This window comes from Phoenix dactylifera, chromosome 15 (genome assembly GCF_009389715.1).
Source record: "Phoenix dactylifera cultivar Barhee BC4 chromosome 15, palm_55x_up_171113_PBpolish2nd_filt_p, whole genome shotgun sequence".
NCBI lineage: Eukaryota > Viridiplantae > Streptophyta > Magnoliopsida > Arecales > Arecaceae > Phoenix > Phoenix dactylifera.
This window is the reverse complement of record NC_052406.1, coordinates 4,352,916-4,370,887: the sequence shown is the minus strand read 5'-3', so window position 1 is coordinate 4,370,887 and position 17,972 is coordinate 4,352,916. Positions and strand designations below refer to the sequence as shown.

Below are 17,972 nucleotides of genomic sequence, written 5' to 3'. Positions count from 1 at the left end.
TTTTAGGGAAGAAACTTTTGGTAGATTTGGTTTGAGGAATGCTGTCATTGTTTTGGTGATCCTTTCCTGTCGCCTGGTTTTCGTGTCAGTCAGGTCTGGCACAATGTGTTGATGACATTTGGAGGGTATAATCTTTAATTCAAGGGGTTCTTTCCAACTTAGTTCTATTTTAACTCAACACTTCTAAATAATGCCTGTTGTCTCCATATACCTTTGGCTCGGTTGTTAATCAGTGATCAGAATTAAAGACCATGGATTATCATTGTTCGAAAGAAATGATTTGTATAGATGGGGTTTGTAAAGCCTTTGATAGTGATTCTGATATATGAAGTGCCATTTTATTCGTACTCTTGATGAGGTAGACGTCAATTATTACTTGTTGCTGCAGGTGCTCAGGGGCTACATAGGTTGGGATAAGCCTTAGGGCAAGGTACCATCAATTTTTTAAAGGACTTGTTCTTTGAGTTACGGTTTTTCTGCATTTGATAGCGATTCTAATTGTGTAAATCATCATTTTTTTTATGAGCATTTTGTTTAGGATGGATGTTCGTTGCTTTCTGTATTATTATTGCTCTGTTGCAGGCAAGTTTCTTGGAGGCACTATTTCGTGGGGGATCTGAGGTTAATTTATCTCTTGTTTTCCATATGTATGGTTGTCTCCATTTGCCGACTTTTATCTTCTCAATTGTATGTCATTTAGGATCAGATTTGAAACTAAAATGTCATCGGAATTAAGGTGCTTGATTGTCAATGTTTGGGTGAGATGATTTGTATAGAGGCAGTTGCTCACCTTTGGTGGTATTATTAATTGTATTGATAATCTTTTCCCCCTGTAGCCTTGCTTGTCAGAATGTATGTTAATCATCACTCCTGCTGTTACAGCTTTTGCTATTCTTGCACTGGTGGTGAAACTTAAGGGTTTCTTTCTGTTTCGTGGTTAATTCATAGGATTTTGAATTTTCGTCGGTCGATGCATTTGATGGGGAGTGATCTCGAATTCTTGACGAATTCGTCAATTATTTGCTCTTCTTCAAGGGTTTCCATTGGACCTATTGTAGTTGATTCATTGGATTTTGTTTGTTTTTGCCTGTTGCAGTTGATTTGGAATGATTAGGTTTCTTCATGAATCCATCCTACATTTTACAGAATCTGGAATTATTGGTTCTTCTTCGTGGGCTTCCGTTCCGGCCTTTGGTGGCTGATTCGTTGGATTTCTTTCATCCTAGGCTGGAGCAGTTGATTTTGACTGATTATTGTTTCTGGATGAATCCATCCTGCATTTTACAAAATCTGGACTTATTGGTTCTTCTTCGAGGGTTCCATTTGATTTTCGGCTGTGAGGTTGGTCCCTTGCTTGCATTTCTTGATGAAATTGTCCTGTGCTGTTTGGATTTGGAATCATTTGTTCTTCTTTCGAGGGTTTCTGTTCTATCTTTGGTGGTTTATTTGCTGGATTTGGTTGATACACGTTGTGAGGTATTCAACTCTTGCTTTTCAGATTTTGGAATTAATTGTTCTTCTTCTAAGGATTTGTAGTTCTTGGTTCGGTTAATTGAGGATTGCAGGTGTGGTTTTGGGTTGATTGGCAAATCTGTTGTGCTCTTTGATCAAATTAGTGTTCTTAACAGTTGGCGTGATATTTCTTTTGGTTAAGCATTGCTGATCATATAATTAATAGACTGCTTCTTTCTTCCCTGGCTCTATGGATTCCTTGTGTTCGGTTGGTGCATGAATCCTTTCTTTTGATATTATCATATATGGTTGGGAAGGCATCATAGTGGTATCATTAAGCAGCCTGAAAGTGGTTCAGGTTTTGATATGTTTGACCATGGTTTTCGATTTTCAGTTGATGAGAGTACCGGGTACTGCAGAGGCTGGAGTTAAGATTGATTTCTCATGAGGGTGCTTCTCCACTTGATTGTGATATGTATCTTAATTTTTGTTCATGTAGTGTGATTTGGCCAATCTAGTTTGTGGCAAGCCGACTCAACAGATCATAGCTCGGAAACAAGACTTGGAAAGGCACTGAGCAAACACCAGTGTATATGCGTTCCTATTTTGCAAAGAAGATGTGTCCTTCAGCTGTCTCATCTCTTCGGTATTTTGTGATTTGTTGTTGTTGCATGAGGGATTGCGTTTATGAGGAGTTAACCTTAATTTTACCACAGGCTTTTGCGGTATGGGTGATGAGTATCGTATTATATTTCCTTCTATTCTTTGTTGTCTGGAGTTTTCAGAACTTGTTTACCGGCGACATTTGCATCCTTTTTCGGCAGTTGCTTCTATTATATGGTGGTCTGCTGCTGAAGATTGTGTACTTTGGCATAAGTGGCTGCACTTTTGTGAGGTTGTTGGTTGCTATATACTGTTTCCCACTTCTTAAAGCATTCCCCAGTTTAATGTGTATGTCTTCATCTTCTGCTGCACCTCAAGCAAGCAATTAGAGTTTGAATGCAACCCTTTTTTACACCTCTTGGATATTTTTTCATTCATTCATTTATATATTTGTGTACCTATTTATTTTTGTTATTTATATATATTTTGTTTAGTTTAAGGTTGTTCAATCAGGTTATGAGAGATTCTTCTTGTTTAGTGATGCCCCTGTATAGAGTACTTTGCAAGATGGTTCGTATTTGAATTGCTTTATTCTGTCATGCTTATTTAATTGTAGGTTTCGTTATTTAGCAATTGGCTCATATGTTTCACTTCCATCTTGTTTAGAGATTTAGTGATGCCCCCGTATACAGTACTTTGCCAGACTTGGTTCATATTGGTATTGCTTTATTCTTTCATTCTTTTTTGCATTTAGGTTTCATTATTTAGCGGTTGGCTCATATGTTTCACTTTCATCTTGTTTAGAATGGTTCCTGTAATGGATGATTCACCAAGGGGTTATTATTTGCCAAATCAATGATATGGAGGATTGTGCCATTGATAGTGGTTAGATTTATACTTATTGCTAATTAGTTTTTTTAATTGTAGTTGTTACTTGTCCTGTTGCTCTCTTTCCAAGAGATTGTATTACTGGACATATTCCTTCTTCAATTTTTTTGTGTAATTTGTAGGTTTTGTTAATGTTGATTTCTGATCTACAGATATTTTCCCTGGCCTGCTTGTTCATTAGTGATCAAACTTGTTATCATGGGTTGCTGACGTTTGGTAGGACATGATGATGGATGGGGGTTTTTCATACTCGATAGCGATTTAGATTTTGTCAATTAGCATTAGGCATTCCCTGTAGACGTTATATTGAGGATTGCATTGATCTGTTTTTTTTTTTTTTCCAGTATTGTGGGAGGTTCTGTTTGAGGCACTTTTAATTCGAGGAGTTTTATCTAACTTTATTCTATTTTAACTCCACAATTTTAAAAAATACCTGCATATATCTTTGTCTTCCATGCCCGTTATTCAGGGATTGGAATTAAAGACCATGAATTATCGATGCTCGAAAGAGATGATTTTGTACAGAGGGGGTTTTACGCCTTTGATAGTGATCCTGATGTTTGAAGTGTCATTTTGTTCATGCTCTTGATGAGGTAGATGTCAATGGTTACTAGAAGGGGCTTCTCACCTTCGGCGGTATTATTGATTGTATTGATAATCTTATTCCCCCGACCCTTGCTAGTCACGAGAGATGTTAATCATCACTCCTGCTGTTACAGTTTCTCGTGGGCTTGCAGTAGCAGAGGGATCTTTTGGTGAAGGGGGTTTAGATATTTTCTCTCCTTTTTAATTAACAACTTGCTCTTTTTATAAATGTTTTGTCATATAATCTGTTAATAGGTTGATGATGTTTGGAGTCGGAGGATATGATATTTGCGAAGGGGATATGTCTGACTTGGTAGCATTTTAGGTTATACCTGTTGGTCTGCTTTCTCGAATATGTTCTGTTTAGTAACCAGTGTCTATTCTACTACTATTTTAGTCTTGGAAGATGTTTTGGTTGAGATGACTCTGTCGCGAGGTTTGAAACATTCTTTTTTACCTTCATTTTTTTTAAGTCATTTTTTCTTGGAAGTATGTTTCACCCTTGTTGACCATTGCATTCTTGATGGCCTGTTTTCTATTCTGGATGGAATTGAAGGCCAGACGATGACAGGAGTTAAGGCCATAGGTTTCAATGCTTGGGAGAGTACTTGCATAGAGGAGGTTTCAACTTTCTCTCTTCAACTTGTTTTTTATATGCACTGTTGTTAACTTCTTGCTGACTTTTGTCTTCTCAATTGTCCTAGACTTGAAATCTCACTTGTCAGTGGATGTACGGCACTAGGTTGTCAATATTTGGGAGAGATGTTTTGTATATAGCATTAATGATTATATTAGCAGGTATTTTTTTTGATCCTTGTTAATCAGGATATATGTATATCATCACATTTCTGGATGGTGTAATCTTTTTGAAGGGTGCATTTTGCATGCGATAATGATTTAGGTTTGCATTGACTAACCTTCCTTTCTCTCATGGATGTTCTACCATGGGTAAATGTTGATCAACACCTTGTTATTGTTGCAGCTTTGATGAAGTTTTTATTGGATAAAGTTCTTGCTCAAGGGGGTCCTGAAATGTTCTTTTTAATTTGGCTCTTAAACTCTTTTCTTTTAAAATACTTTGTCATTCTAATTGCTTGTACTTAACCAGAAATCAGACTTAAATACCAAGCTGTGATCATATTTAGGATGTGTTGTCATTCTGGAAAGAATATTACAGATATGAGTTGTATGGAGGGTGTTTCTCACATTTTTCTCAATTCCTTTATTTCTTCCTTGTTTTCACTTGTGATGGTAGATGCTAATTGTAATTCCATTGCTGTTGCAGCTTTTAGAAGGCTTGCATTAGTGGAGACACTTCATCGCGAGTAGCATGTTGAATGGTCTTCTAGCTTTTTTCTTTTAAAAAACAAAACTTCTAGTAACTGTGTTTGAATGAATTATGTCATCATCTTGGTGATCCTTTTCCTGTCACCTTGTTTGTGTTTCAGTCTGGTCGCAATGGGTTGATGATATTTGGTGGATACAATTTTAATGAGGGGGTTTTTCACCTTTGCGAGTGATTTGGCTTTTTCAATTAACATTACTTTTGTCTTCTTGTTGTTTTATTGAGGATTTTGTTGATCATTCTCTTGTTATTTTTGCAGGCTTGCGAGAGGTTTCATTTGAGGCACTTTTAATTCAGGTTCTATCTTAATACTGTTTTAACTCAACACTTCTAAATAATTCTTGTTCCCATGGTTTTTTGTTAGTCAGTGATTGAACTAAAGACCACGGATTATTGATCTTCGAAAGCGAATTTATATAGAGGTGGTTTACATTTTCGATAGTGATTTTGATGTATGAAGTTTCTATGCTCTTGATGAGGTATATGCCAGTTATTACTCATTTTTCGGTTATGTCTAACTTGGTTGCATTTTAGGTTATACCTGCTGGTCTGCTTTCTCGAATATATTCTGTTTAGTAACCAGTGTCTATTCTACTACTATTTTAGTCTTGGAAGATGTTTTGGTTGAGATGACTCTGTCACGAGGTTTGAAACATTCTTTTTTACCTTCATTTTTTTTGAAGTCATTTTTTCTTGGAAGTATGTTTCACCCTTGTTGACCATTGCATTCTTGATGGCCTGTTTTCTATTCAGTGGATGGAATTGAAGGCCAGACGACGACAAGAGTTAAAGGCCATAGGTTTCAATGCTTGGGAGAGTACTTGCATAGAGGAGGTTTCAACTCTCTCTTCAACTCGTTTTTTATATGCACTGTTGTTAACTTCTTGCTGACTTTTGTCTTCTCAGTTGTCCTAGACTTGAAATCTCGCTTGTCAGTGGACGTACGGCACTAGGTTGTCAAATATTTGGGAGAGATGTTTTGTATATAGTATTAATGATTATATTAGCAGGTATTTTTTTTGATCCTTGTTAATCAGGATATATGTATATCATCACATTTCTGGATGGTGTAGTCTTTTTGAAGGGTGCATTTTGCACGGAATAATGAATTAGGTTTGCATTGACTAACCTTCCTTTCTCTCATGGATGTTCTACCATGGATAAATGTTGATCAACACCTTGTTGTTGTTGCAGCTTTGATGAAGTTTTTATTGGATAAAGTTCTTGCTCAAGGGGGTCCTGAAATGTTCTTTTTAATTTGGCTCAAGGGGATGCTAATTGGCCTCGGTGGTCTCTATCACCATTTGCTGATTCTTGCTTTCTCGATTTCTTTTTTTCTTCATAGTTTTCACTTGTCGTGGTTGATGCTAATTGTCATTTCTATTGCTGTTGCAGTTTTTCAGATGGTTGCATTAGTTGTGTGTTGTGTTGAATGGTGGTCTAGCTTTTTTATTTTTTAGGGAAAAAAACTTTTGGTAGATTTGGTTGGCGGAATGCTGTCATTGTTTTGGTGATCCTTTCCTGTCGGCTGGTTTTTGTGTCAGTCAGGTCTCGCACGATGTGTTGATGACATTTGGAGGGTATGATCTTTAATTCAAGGGGCTCTTTCCAACTTAGTTCTATTTTCACTCAACACTTCTAAATATTGCCTGTTGGCTCCATATACCTTTGGCCCGGTTGTTAATCAGTGATCGGAATTAAAGACCAGGATTATCGTTGTTCGAAAGAGATGATTTGTATAGAGGGGGTTTGTAAAGCCTTTGATAGTGATTCTGATATATGAAGTGTCATTTTATTCGTACTCTTGATGAGGTAGATGTCAATTATTACTTCTTGTTGCAGTTACTTGGGCTACATTGGTTGGGATATTCGTTAAGGCATGGTCCCATGAATTCTGTAAAGGCCTTGTTGTTTGAGTTATGGTTTTTCTGCATTTGATAGCAATTCTAATTGTGTAAATCAGCATTTTTTGTATGAACATTTTGTTTAGGATGGATGCTCGTTGCTTTCTGTATTATTATTGCACTGTTGCAGGCACGTTTCTTGGAGGCACTTTTTCGTTGGGGATCTGAGGTTATTTTTATCTCTTGTTTTCCATACGTTTGGTTGTCTCCATTTGCTGACTTTTATCGTCTCAATTGTCATTTAGGATCAGATTTGAAACTAAAATGTCATCGGAATTAAGGTGATAGATTGCCATTGTTTGGGAGAGAGAATTTGTATAGAGGCAGTTGCTCACCTTTGGTGGTATTATTGATTGTATTGATAATCTTTTTCCCCCTTAATCTTGGTTGTCACAGAATGGATGTTAATCATCATTTCTGCTGTTACAGCTTTTCATGGTCTTGCACTGGTGGTGAAACTCCTGCCCCGCTCCCCCGCACCCCCCCTCTCTCTCTCTTCATTGTAAATTTTGTATTCTCATATTAGTCTGTTAATCAGTGATATGTTCTGGGGTTTGGAGTTTAGTGGACATGATATTTATGAATCTTAGACATGTTGTATGCATTTTGTTAATCAGTGTGTTGACCTGTTATTCTAGATTGATGAAAGTTTAATTGGCATGCTCTTTATAACGGGCGTAATTGTGAGTTGATCATGATTTAGATTGTGTTTATGAGCTCTTTTTCTTGGTGACATTCTATTCAGAGTAAGTGTTGGTTATAAATCCTGATATTATTGCAGTCTTGTGGGTTCGAAGACTGAATACGTGATTTAAAAAGGTTATAAGTTGCTGAATATCAGGAGATGTGTTAAAGAGGGGTTCTTGTCTTTTTGTTGATTGGCATTTTTTTAAGTTTTATTAGGAATAATAGATGTCAGGTATCACTTTCTATTACTATTGCGGTTCTGTTTGATGGTGTTCTTGATTCTTTTTCTTTTAAAGTAACTTATTGATTTTGTGCATGTTTGATGGGTTAATTGGTGACAAGACTTGGCATCTCAGATTGATGGTGGTTGGTGGACATGATATCTGTGGAGGGGGCATCGAGCTCCCATCAGCGATTTAGATTTTGCCAACTTGCTTATTTTTTTCCCCTGGTAGACATTCTGATAGGAGCATGGTGTTGATTAGTACTGTTACTGTTGCATGTCTTGCAAGAAGTTTCATCGAAGACACTTCTTGTTAAGGGGGGTTTTGATTCTTTCTTTCTTGGTTCTTTTTAACTTGCATTTCTTTTTAAGTATTGTCATCGTCACCGATCTTTATATTCTCAATAATCTTTTTTAAATCAGTGATCTGACTTTTAGTGTCCAAATATGTGGTTAAATCTAAAAATATTTGGGATGCATGGTTTTGGGAGACTTGAGTTGCTGATGCTGTTGCAATTTTGCAGGGTTTTGCATTGGTGGGAACTGTTTATATTCAATGGCATTACATGCTGTTTATTCTTAATAAATTATATTGGTTTTATGGATGTTGTTGTCCGCTTTACTGGTTTGATTTTGTGGATGTTGTTGTTTATTCTGGATGTTGTTGTCTATTCTTGATAAATTTTTGTTTTTTCAAAGGAAAGAAGTAATAAGACATATATTTGTTTTCTTGAGGATTTATGCTTATTATCATTATTAATGAATTTGTATTTGAGGAGAAGACTGGAGTTGACCAGATGTTTGTCAGAATGTTCCTTGTTATGCATTCTTCGTAGTTTATGTTTGGGCACTTGGATGGGTGGTTAGTCTGTTAGGTCATATTTTCTACTGTACTTTCCTACGAAAATTCTTCTGTTGAAAGGTCTTGAGGCTTGCTTGGAGTGTTTTAGGTCTTCGTATGTTCCGAATATAATTTGTGGCCTAAGCTCATAGTCTGTTAGGTCATGTTGTCTGCTGTGCTTCCCTGCTAAAATTCTTCTGTGGAAAGGTCTTGCGTCTTGCTTTGAGTGTTTCAAGTCTTCGTATGATTAGAATATAACAATGTTGCTTATCGTGTTGTCATGGAGTGTTGATGCTTTTCTCTCCATGGGATGTTTTACTTGCATTCCATGGCTTAATTTTTTGTTGGTTGCAGTTTAACACTGCCAATGCCGGTCCCAAGCCCGGATGTGAAAAGTGGAGGGAGCTGTTATTGTTAAATGTGGTTTCTTTCACTGAGCAATTTGTTGGTTGCAGTTTAACACTGCCAATGCCGGTCCCAAGCCCGGATGTGAAAAGTGGAGGGAGCTGTTATTGTTAAATGTGGTTTCTTTCACTGAGCAAATGTGAGCAGCCTGTCTAACAGTTAGCCAAGGACTTGATCGAGTCCTGACGGGATGTCCTGTAGGACACCAGAATGGGGTATTGGGCGGGGTGCGTCCCATTTCATGCGGTTGACCATTGCCTAATGGGTTGCCCTCCAACCTCCATTTTTTTCTGAGTATTTATTCATTTAGCTGGTTGGCGAGGGGTTTTTCTCTCTCTCAATGATAAAAGAAATTAGATGTAAATGCTGATGAATCTGAGAATGAATCGATTGGTTTGTGATTGGAGAGATGTATGAATTAAATAATAAAAATAGAAAAAGTAGAGAGCTGAAGAGAGGTTATGAATTGAAAAATAAATTGACCCTAAAGAAGGAACTCGATGCCAGTTTAAAAGTATAGTTTTTTTTATAGGATGGTCTACGCAACAGACAAATCGGAGCCAAAATTATCCAGAGAGATGATATAAATCTACCATTTTCCACTTGTCTGTTGCATGCTTCTTTTGTTGCTTGTTTGGTGCTCTGTATGTTACAATGCAAATTCAACTCTCCTTTGATCTGTGCGCTGTCTTAAAAGATATCTTCATTTTATAACGAATATGTCTTAGTTGCAATAACAGTCACTTGAAGGAGAGCTATCCATTACGCACAACTTCAAAATGTCAAAGATGTGATTAGCACACTTCCATTTTATCCATATGAAATGGATCCCTTATATTACTTGTCTTGGTATGATGCTAATTCGAACTGTGGAGGATGTTTGCTAATTTAATCCTACTGAGTTGTTTTCATTATTTAATGTTTAGCTTTTCCACATGTCATTATGGCAAAAGAGTTTGCTTTCCCTACGTGATAACCATGAAAGAGAGACGCCACACATTTGCTTGTGTGCTTGACTTGCAAGCAAAATGCAATACACATACCTGTGAATACATCAACAAATACACATATTTTTTTCTTGTTTTGAGATAGAGAGAGAGAGAGAGAGAGAGAGAGAGAGAATCATACAAGCTATTGTCTTTCGTAGCTTGTCTACTTCACATGCAACATTTGGTTCCCCACCTTAAAAAGGCATCACAAGAAGGCTTATAGGAATTTGTGTGTAATTTTCTCCTTTTCTCTTCTCAAGTAGTTTTCATGACTCTGGCTTTCTGGAACTTCTCATGCTTCTGAGGATTAACCAGCTGCTTAGCCAATAAAAGACACTCTTCGTGGTCCTATAAACAAACATAATGACCTCATAGGCATATCTCTTAAATTCTCAACCAAGTGCATATTTCACAGCCAACCAAACAGTCAGCTTGGTGTCCTTTTTCTGAAAAAGGCACATTTCTTGTGCTGTGGACAAAAAATTTATGAAGAGGTTGCTGAAAATTTGGAAGCCTTGGTTTTTTCTGAAGCCTTGGTGGTAAAATAAATATTGCATCATAGAGCTATCAACAACCAATCATGTGGTGCACTTAGGCAGTTTAGCTGGGTGAGATTTAAGTTAATAAGGGCAACTGAGCAAGTCTTCTTCCATGACACACAACTTTTCGTTTCCCTTGAATAATTTAGGGTTATGTCAAGAGTTTCTAACCAAATAAGTTGCATTTTTGAATGTGAAGGATGCAAAGTTATCGTTAAATTAAACTTTCGAATCAAAATAGCCATGGTACTTAGATTATGTGTAGTAGAGATTATATGTTCCCTTTTAATTGCTCAAGAAATGAGTCCTTCCTATTCTATAATCGAATCATATCTAACAATCTTCCTCATGTTTGTAGGCTTTATTTTGGTTGGTCTCATGAACGGTTTTTCTTCATTTAATAAAAGAAGATAAGGAGAAGAGAGGAGCAGTGCTCTTCCCTGACATAAATTACACCTTGCAGGATAGGTCCTCATCTCAGCATCCATGAAGCAGAGGATATTTAGACCAAAATTCCAACCTCATAAAGAACAGAGCCAAAAGAAAGCAATCCCATTTCTTCTTTGGCTGGGCTCTGACAAATCTTGTGAGGCCTGATATCTGGTGAGCATATATATAGCAAGAACCATTTGGGTTTAGTTATGAGGTCCAATCATTTATGTTCTTGCAAGACCAAAGATCAGCTCAATGCATAGTATCTAATGCAAGATATATAATCTACGTGAGGTGTATTCGTATTAAAAGGCTTGTTTATAGGGGAACAGAAAGGGATTCCCGTGAATGGGTTTGGGTAATGCTGCTAGAAATTATTATCGGTAACTTTGGTTCCAAGTCCTGCATGCATCATTTTAAAATTTATTATCTCAATAAATTATTGAGGATTTGGTAGATTCCAGGTTCATTTCATGCTCATCCTGACTTAACTTCGAAATATTCAGCTTAAGCTTCAAACTAAGCAGGTCAGATATGAAACCAACAAATTTGAATCCAACACGTTCTTGAACCATGCAAGACAAACACTAGTTAAAAATTTCTTGGTCCAGTCCTAAGGCTCAAGGCCAACCAAGACTGGACCTGGAACCACAAGACCTTGATTTTCCTTTCCTTTTTCTTTTCTCAATTGTTTTCTCTGTTGTTTTCTTTCTCACAGTCTAATGTTTAATGTTCTTGTTATATTGTTTGATTATTTTTGTGAAAATACTTTTCTAGGTAGAGAGATGTTTTTGTTATACTGTTAATCTCACCATTGCCAGAATGCTCGAAGAGATTTTGAGTTTTCCTTCATCATAAATAGTTTGTACTTTGCAGAGAGGAAAAGAAGAACTAATTTATGCGCCTTGTATTTACTATTAATTTTTATCTATTTATTGGAGAGAATGGATCGCATTTGATGATGCTATTTTTTGTTCTCCTTGTCACACACCAGGGTGCAGCTGCTTATCTCTCTCTCTCTCTCTCACTCTCTCTCTCTCTCTCTATTTTTTTTTTAATTAAATTTTCCTAATTTGAACTGTGAAATACGATGGTGTTGTTCAACTTTTCTATTTAATGCGAAATTGTTGAAATAAATGATATATCTTTTTTTTGTAAGATCTTTTTTAAAATCGAAGTTTTTTCTTGACAGCCAATATCTATTGAAGAAGAAAGAGAAATTTATCTATGTAGGTTATTTTTATTTTTATATCTTTTTATATTTTTTGTGGAGTCAAAAGGGAAAAAAGTGCTTGGTTGCATGCAATTTATTTAATATATGATTTTTCAAAATAAGAAGAATTATTTGAAATAATTGACCGGACAAAATAAAAATAAAATTGATTTGCATATTTTTATCTTTCTATTTTACTATATTTTAAGAAAATAGTATTTAAAGGACAAATAGAATCATATGAATATATACTTTTTTATTTTATTAAACTATTTTACTATTTAGTGGAAAAAAAAGAATCATATGAATATATATTCCTTTCTTCCCTTTGTCACCTGAATTACGATTGGCAAATAGGTGGCTCTAACTATGTGTAGCTCTAGAAATTTATTTCTACAAAGCTAATATTTCGAAATATTGATTCTTAATATTAGCCGAGATGTTGCCTTGGACACTTCTTAAATTTATGAGCTTTCACCTTCATTTTGATTCATTTTGGTACTAGATTGCCAGGACATCAAAGTTGTAATTTGAATAAATCATCTATCAAACAATTAGAAATATTTTTTTCCCAATAAAAAGCATTAAGTGGACGGCTGCTGATTCATGATCATATCAAGACATGCCGGCCGCTCATCCGAAGGTTTACTTTGAAATGACCCCATAAACGCGCAGAAAAAGAAAAAGAATTAAAAAAACACAAACGTAGGATGAGCCGCAGCCAAACTCTTGGCATGTGAAGAAGAGCCAATGCTGCTTCTGAGCCAAGCTCCCAACGGGGCTCTCTCCGCCAAGAGATGCCCCTCCTCCTCCTCGCCCCTCCTTCCCTTCTCTAAGCCCAATCCCCCTCTCTTCTCCAAATCCCGTCCCCGCTTCCCCTCCCGGAACCCTAGACAACGGCCCCTCCACCTCGCGCTCTCCACCGCGGACGGCGCCGGCGAACCCGGCCCCTCCGCCCGCCCCCTCTCCTCCCCCTCCTTCCCCTCCGTGCCGGAGGACGAGACCGTCTCCGTCGGCGACGATGGCGTCCCCCTCGAAGGCGTCATCCAGTTCGAGAAGCCCAGGGCTTCCAACAAGCTCGTCTCTTGGGCGTACGTCTCTATCCAAAAAATACCCAATCTTTCGTCTGATTTCAGTTTTATCTCAATCGATTTGTGTCTTGGGATTTCAGGCAGGTGGGTCTTTTGGCCGGAGGGGATGTACTGTGCCTTCTTATCTTCTCAGCGGTTGGGAGGTTCAGCCATGGACTCCCTGTTCTTGATGTGGAGACCTTGCGGACTGCTGACCCTTTCGTTGCTGGTTAGAGATTGTATCATTTGGGAAACTGGGTTTGGTGGATTTTGTGGTTCTGAGGCCGTCTGCGTTGATTCCTTGCAGGGTGGATATTGAGCGCCTACCTTTTAGGAGGTTACGGGGATGATGGAAGGGGACTGAACGGTTCGAGAAAAGCTACTATTGCTGCTGCAAAGTCTTGGGCGCTGGGAATACCGGTAAATTATCAATTCATTCCATAGAGTTCTGATTTGATTGTATAGAGTGATGGTATGATGGAGAATCTTGATAGAAGGTGTAGGACATGATCATCCAAACTTTGAACTCCTCTGTATTTTGGATGAAAGATTTAAAAGCATAAAGATAATTTTACTTCTGCATCTCCTAGGCTTTGGACATGAGAATTTCAATTTATCTAGTTACACTAATTCTTTTGCTTCCCTTTCTAACTGTTAGCAAGGATTCTTATCTGTCTACTAGCTCGTAATTTTAGAACTCCATGACATCTTTTGCTTCACAAACCACAACACTACTTGAAATGTCAGAATGCTTAACGATGGCGTGATGGATATATTTCATTGGAAGGATGCATGAATCATATATGATCGTGAAATGATGTCGAGTATCTCATCATGGATCTTCTTGCTTATTTGGCTGTTGTATGCACCTAATTGTATTGATGTTATAGATTAGCTTCCAGTTTCACATTGTGAGGCCATGTTAAGCAGGATAATGTAATGCATCATTTGTTGTTACATCATCTTTGTAGAAGCAAATTGTTGGCTGAGTTCCTCAGTTGAGATTGACTATGTGGTAGGCCATGTGAAAAAGCATGAAGAAAAATTCTGAAAAGAGGCAACTATTCCTTCATGCTTTCTCTACACTATATCCAATGTCTTTTCTAGTGATTTCTTGCAAGAGTTGCTCGACAACCATTTGTTATGCATTCTTACAGATATAATTTCGTTGCCAGTTAGGACTTGTCATCAGGACAGCAACATCAGGACATATGCCACCAACTGCATTCATGTTGATAGCTATGGGAAGTACTGGTGTCTTGCTGATTGCATGGCGAGCTCTGGTTAGCAATCTTCTTTCTAATAGACAAAGCAAGCAAAATGATGTATACAGGAGTGGGAGCCCATTTGAACTTTTTGAGGTAATAAACATGGTATTTTCTGAATATGTTTTTTCTTTCCTGCCCAGTAAAACATATTTTGCAATTTAGCATTGATGATACCTTAGCTTCAGTTGATGCTGTAACCGCTCTTGAACCCATAGTTAGTTGGTTTTAGGCATATTTTACTACAGTGCACCTTGGCACCTAGTCATGAAAGATGAGCTTCAGTTTTTGAATTGAATGAAATTCGAGGATGATCTTATAAGATAATAAAGGTCGATAGAGTTGTATGGACCAACGTTTTGAGCAATAGAGGGAGTTTTGGCCACGTCATTTAGATGAAAAGGATTCTTATGATATGATAAAATCAATAAGGATGGGTCTACAATTAGTACTTTAATGTTGTAAAAGGTATTAGGTATTGGTTGATGTACTGGTAGATAACTAGATTCAGTTGGTACAAGATGAATCCCAGATATATGAAGTGTCCCTTGTAAGGAAATGAGCTTACATTTGTTTTGAGAGATCATGAAGATGGATGAGAAGGTGTCTGCCAAACTAATTTGAATTTTTTTTTTCTTCTTAAGTTTCTGCCATTTGAGATGTGCAGTTTATTGATGAGAGTGCCTTTTACAATTTTCAACATATGTGGGTGAACATTTTGGTAGATGCAGTCGTTCATTTCACATGCTCATAAAATGTCGATGAGTGACATGAGACTTAAGAAATCAAGTGTGTTTGCAGAAGGTCAAATCCATATTTCAATTGAGAATTCATGGACAGCTAACTTTTAATTAGTTGAAGACCGAACACTACTTCTCATTAAGTGTCTTCTGATTGTCAGCACTTTATATGTACTTTTTAAAAAAAATGTATAATATAGGTGATTCTGGATAGGAAAACACTCTTACCATGAAATTGGTACATTATCTAAAAAAAATGATATGCTTTAATATTAGTTTCAGGACTATTTGTCTATTGAAAAGACATATATAAGAACCCCTTTTTCCCTTTTTAAAAATCATATTTTTTTTATTAGAAAAACAGTGACTTAATTTGAACATAGAGCTGGGATTGGTGGAAAAAACAATGGTCACATGATCCTTCCATTTACTTTAAGTGATTTGAGGTGGAGAGGGAAAAGGGAGAGAAAGCAGGAGGGTGGATGGCAGCCAAAACAGACTGTGTCATCTCTTATAAAAAATTTTGAAGTATTTTCTTGCTCAAATTGTTAAATTGACTTGCTCATTTGGTGAAGGTATAGTGAAAATTGTTTTTGGTGCAAAGTAAGGGAAGCATCTTAAAGAAAATTTTGGTTGTATTAGGTTAGTCTCACGTGCTTTACTCTGCATTGATACATTTTAACTAACTTACACAGCAACATTTTCCCAGTCTATAGCATTTAATAGTCAAAATGGCAATATACTTGATAAAACAAGTACTGTTCTACTAGCGAGGTTCTCATCATCCTTGCAACCCTAGAGATATTCTGGTATACTTGTTATTGTTTACTTGCTGAACTGGAAGTGGATAAATGTTTTAGTCACCTCATATATCTTATGGTGTTTTCTCTTCAACTTTTTATGTATGGCTCTTTTATCAGCCCTTACACAAGTGTATATTGCAAATCTTTGCTTCAAATGCCAGTTGAACTTTAGAGATGTTGGGATATCCAACTCTTGAACTGGGTAAAAAAATAATCGGCTTAAGTTGTTAAAATTTTTGCTTCATTCTGAGATTTCTTAGTTCCTAGCTAGCAGGCTTTAATGTTCATTAATTAGAGCTGCACATCATTAAGCTGTGACTGATTGCATCTCTCATCACACGGTTGCCAGAAAGGATGCTTAATACCTTCAGCCAAAGCACTAAATAGAGTCATAAATCATATGGAAAAACTTTTGATTTGAATATATGTACTTTTGGCAAACATTTTCTTTTCTATTACAAATATAGTAGAAATGGTGAGAATCAACAAATGTTTTGTTAAAAATTCTGAGATTTCATATATAATATTGCACGTACTTTCTTGCATAATTAATGATTTTGTGGAAAGATAGTTCATTCTAAAAGGGGTTATTATAATCAGTTGTGCTCTGAAGCGGAGAAATATTCTGTCTGACTTTTGCTTGCGTCCCACACGACAAGCCGTATCTTACCAGAGAGTTCAATGCTGTTTTTTTTTCTTTTGATTTCTGTGCTTTCCTACTTACTTCCAATTTAGAGAAGCTGAGTTGTTCCACTTGAGTCTTATAAGGTCATGTTTAGGCAACATCAGAGAAATCATTGTCATAGAAATGCAAATCCTCCTTTGCCTTACAGCTAATCTTCTCTCTATGGATTATTAGATCTAAATTATTCAGGAGGAACAGAGACATTATAGTCCCGTTTGATTGTTCACTTGCTTCAATTAGGAACTCAAGAAAAGAAAGGTTTCATAATGGTGTTGTTATCTTCAAAGATTTTATCCTCTATGAGCGTTGATACTTTAGTAATCTGTGAAGGTTCTGTTGCTTATGTTTGGCTTAGACATTGAAATTACCTCTTTGAGAACTTTCAATTAAAATTTATAAGTTACTTGGATGTTTTGTTTTTTCATTGCAGTTGCTTACATCATTGGTTCGGAGGTGGTGATTTTGAGCCTTTTCATCAATTCCCAAGCTATGGTTTCTATTTCTCCTTCATATCCATTTACTACCACCTGCTGTGTAAGTCATTGTTCTGGCATTTGCATATTATAGAAGCAGAATCCTGAGAGTACAGTGAAATAGCATTTTCTTTAATAAAGAGATGGGTTATCTGCTTGTTGCCTCAGCATCCGTTGTTTGAACTACTTTTTGTGCTCGAATCTTCTTCAGTACACCTGCTATTAATATTCTTAAAACCCCTGCACTAATATCTACCAATTCTTAGAGGAACCAAATCAGTTCCACAGTCTAAAACTAATAATCTATGTTATCCTTGTATATATATATATGTTGCTTTAAGATTAATATCAGGTGTTCACACACATGTACATGCTTGTGCATGCTATGTCTTCTATAAAAGTGCAGTGGAATACTAGTATATGTCAAGTGCAAAAAATTTGAGGTAGGACCTACCCCTAGTCTCACCTCTGCCTCAATTTCTCCAGGTCATGATTTTCTGTCAGAAGGATGTCAAGCATGCGAGTTTATGAGCATTGTGGAAGTTCTCATTTTGCTTCAGGGTAAGCAGAATACCACACACATTGAATGTAAGTAGACGGCATTCAGTTGGTGGTGAATGAAGATTGTGGTGTAGAACCAACCATCAAAAATGTTTTAGGGAACAATCAATGTCTCTAGTTAGTCAATGGGGCCTTTCATATGCATGCAGTCTATTTTGTGGTTTTTGTTGGCCCATCATGTAAGCCTACATATGGATTGGATGGCTTCCTCCAGAAAAGACAGTTTTAAGCCATACACAAATGACTCTTAAGGTTGACGGAAAGCAAAA

The 17,972-nt window shown here is 36.8% G+C and overlaps 1 protein-coding gene and 1 long non-coding RNA gene across 52 annotated transcripts in view; both read left to right on the top strand.

Moving 5' to 3' along the window:
- Positions 1–7,678, top strand: part of LOC103704283 — a 32,762-nt gene extending 25,084 nt beyond the window's left edge. For 37 of the 50 annotated variants that reach the window (XR_005515081.1, XR_005515091.1, XR_005515075.1 and 34 more), the window contains one exon: positions 4,085–7,158. This is a non-coding gene — a long non-coding RNA (uncharacterized LOC103704283). Of the gene's footprint in view, positions 1–4,084; positions 7,159–7,206 lie in introns of those variants that run through there. The other 13 variants (XR_005515095.1, XR_005515100.1, XR_005515071.1 and 10 more) reach the window with 13 other exon arrangements.
- A 5,105-nt stretch (positions 7,679–12,783) lies between these two features.
- LOC103704281 lies at positions 12,784–17,936 on the top strand. 2 transcript variants are annotated; one of them, XR_003385076.2, is made up of 6 exons: positions 12,784–13,197; positions 13,278–13,405; positions 13,484–13,596; positions 14,352–14,537; positions 17,100–17,203; positions 17,629–17,936. XR_003385076.2 is itself a non-coding variant. In XM_008787511.3 (5 exons), exons 1-5 carry the CDS (start codon positions 12,857–12,859, stop codon positions 17,127–17,129), a joined length of 798 nt encoding a protein of 265 aa, XP_008785733.2. In that variant the 5' UTR covers positions 12,784–12,856; the 3' UTR covers positions 17,130–17,309. The 2 variants fall into 2 exon arrangements, 1 of the variants encoding a protein (XP_008785733.2); XM_008787511.3 differs by lacking the exon at positions 17,629–17,936 and having other exon boundaries at positions 17,100–17,309.
- Positions 17,937–17,972: the final 36 nt, after the last annotated feature.

What these genes read in the sequence shown, in the direction of transcription:
- LOC103704281 (XM_008787511.3), top strand. Translation starts at nt 12,857, where the DNA reads ATGCTGCTTCTGAGCCAAGCTCCCAACGGGGCTCTCTCCGCCAAGAGA. An exon ending in CTTGGGCGCTGGGAATACCG is followed by an intron (nt 13,597 to 14,351) that starts GTAAATTATCAA and finishes TTTCGTTGCCAG; the next exon opens with TTAGGACTTGTCATCAGGAC. An exon ending in GCCCATTTGAACTTTTTGAG is followed by an intron (nt 14,538 to 17,099) that starts GTAATAAACATG and finishes TTTTCATTGCAG; the next exon opens with TTGCTTACATCATTGGTTCG.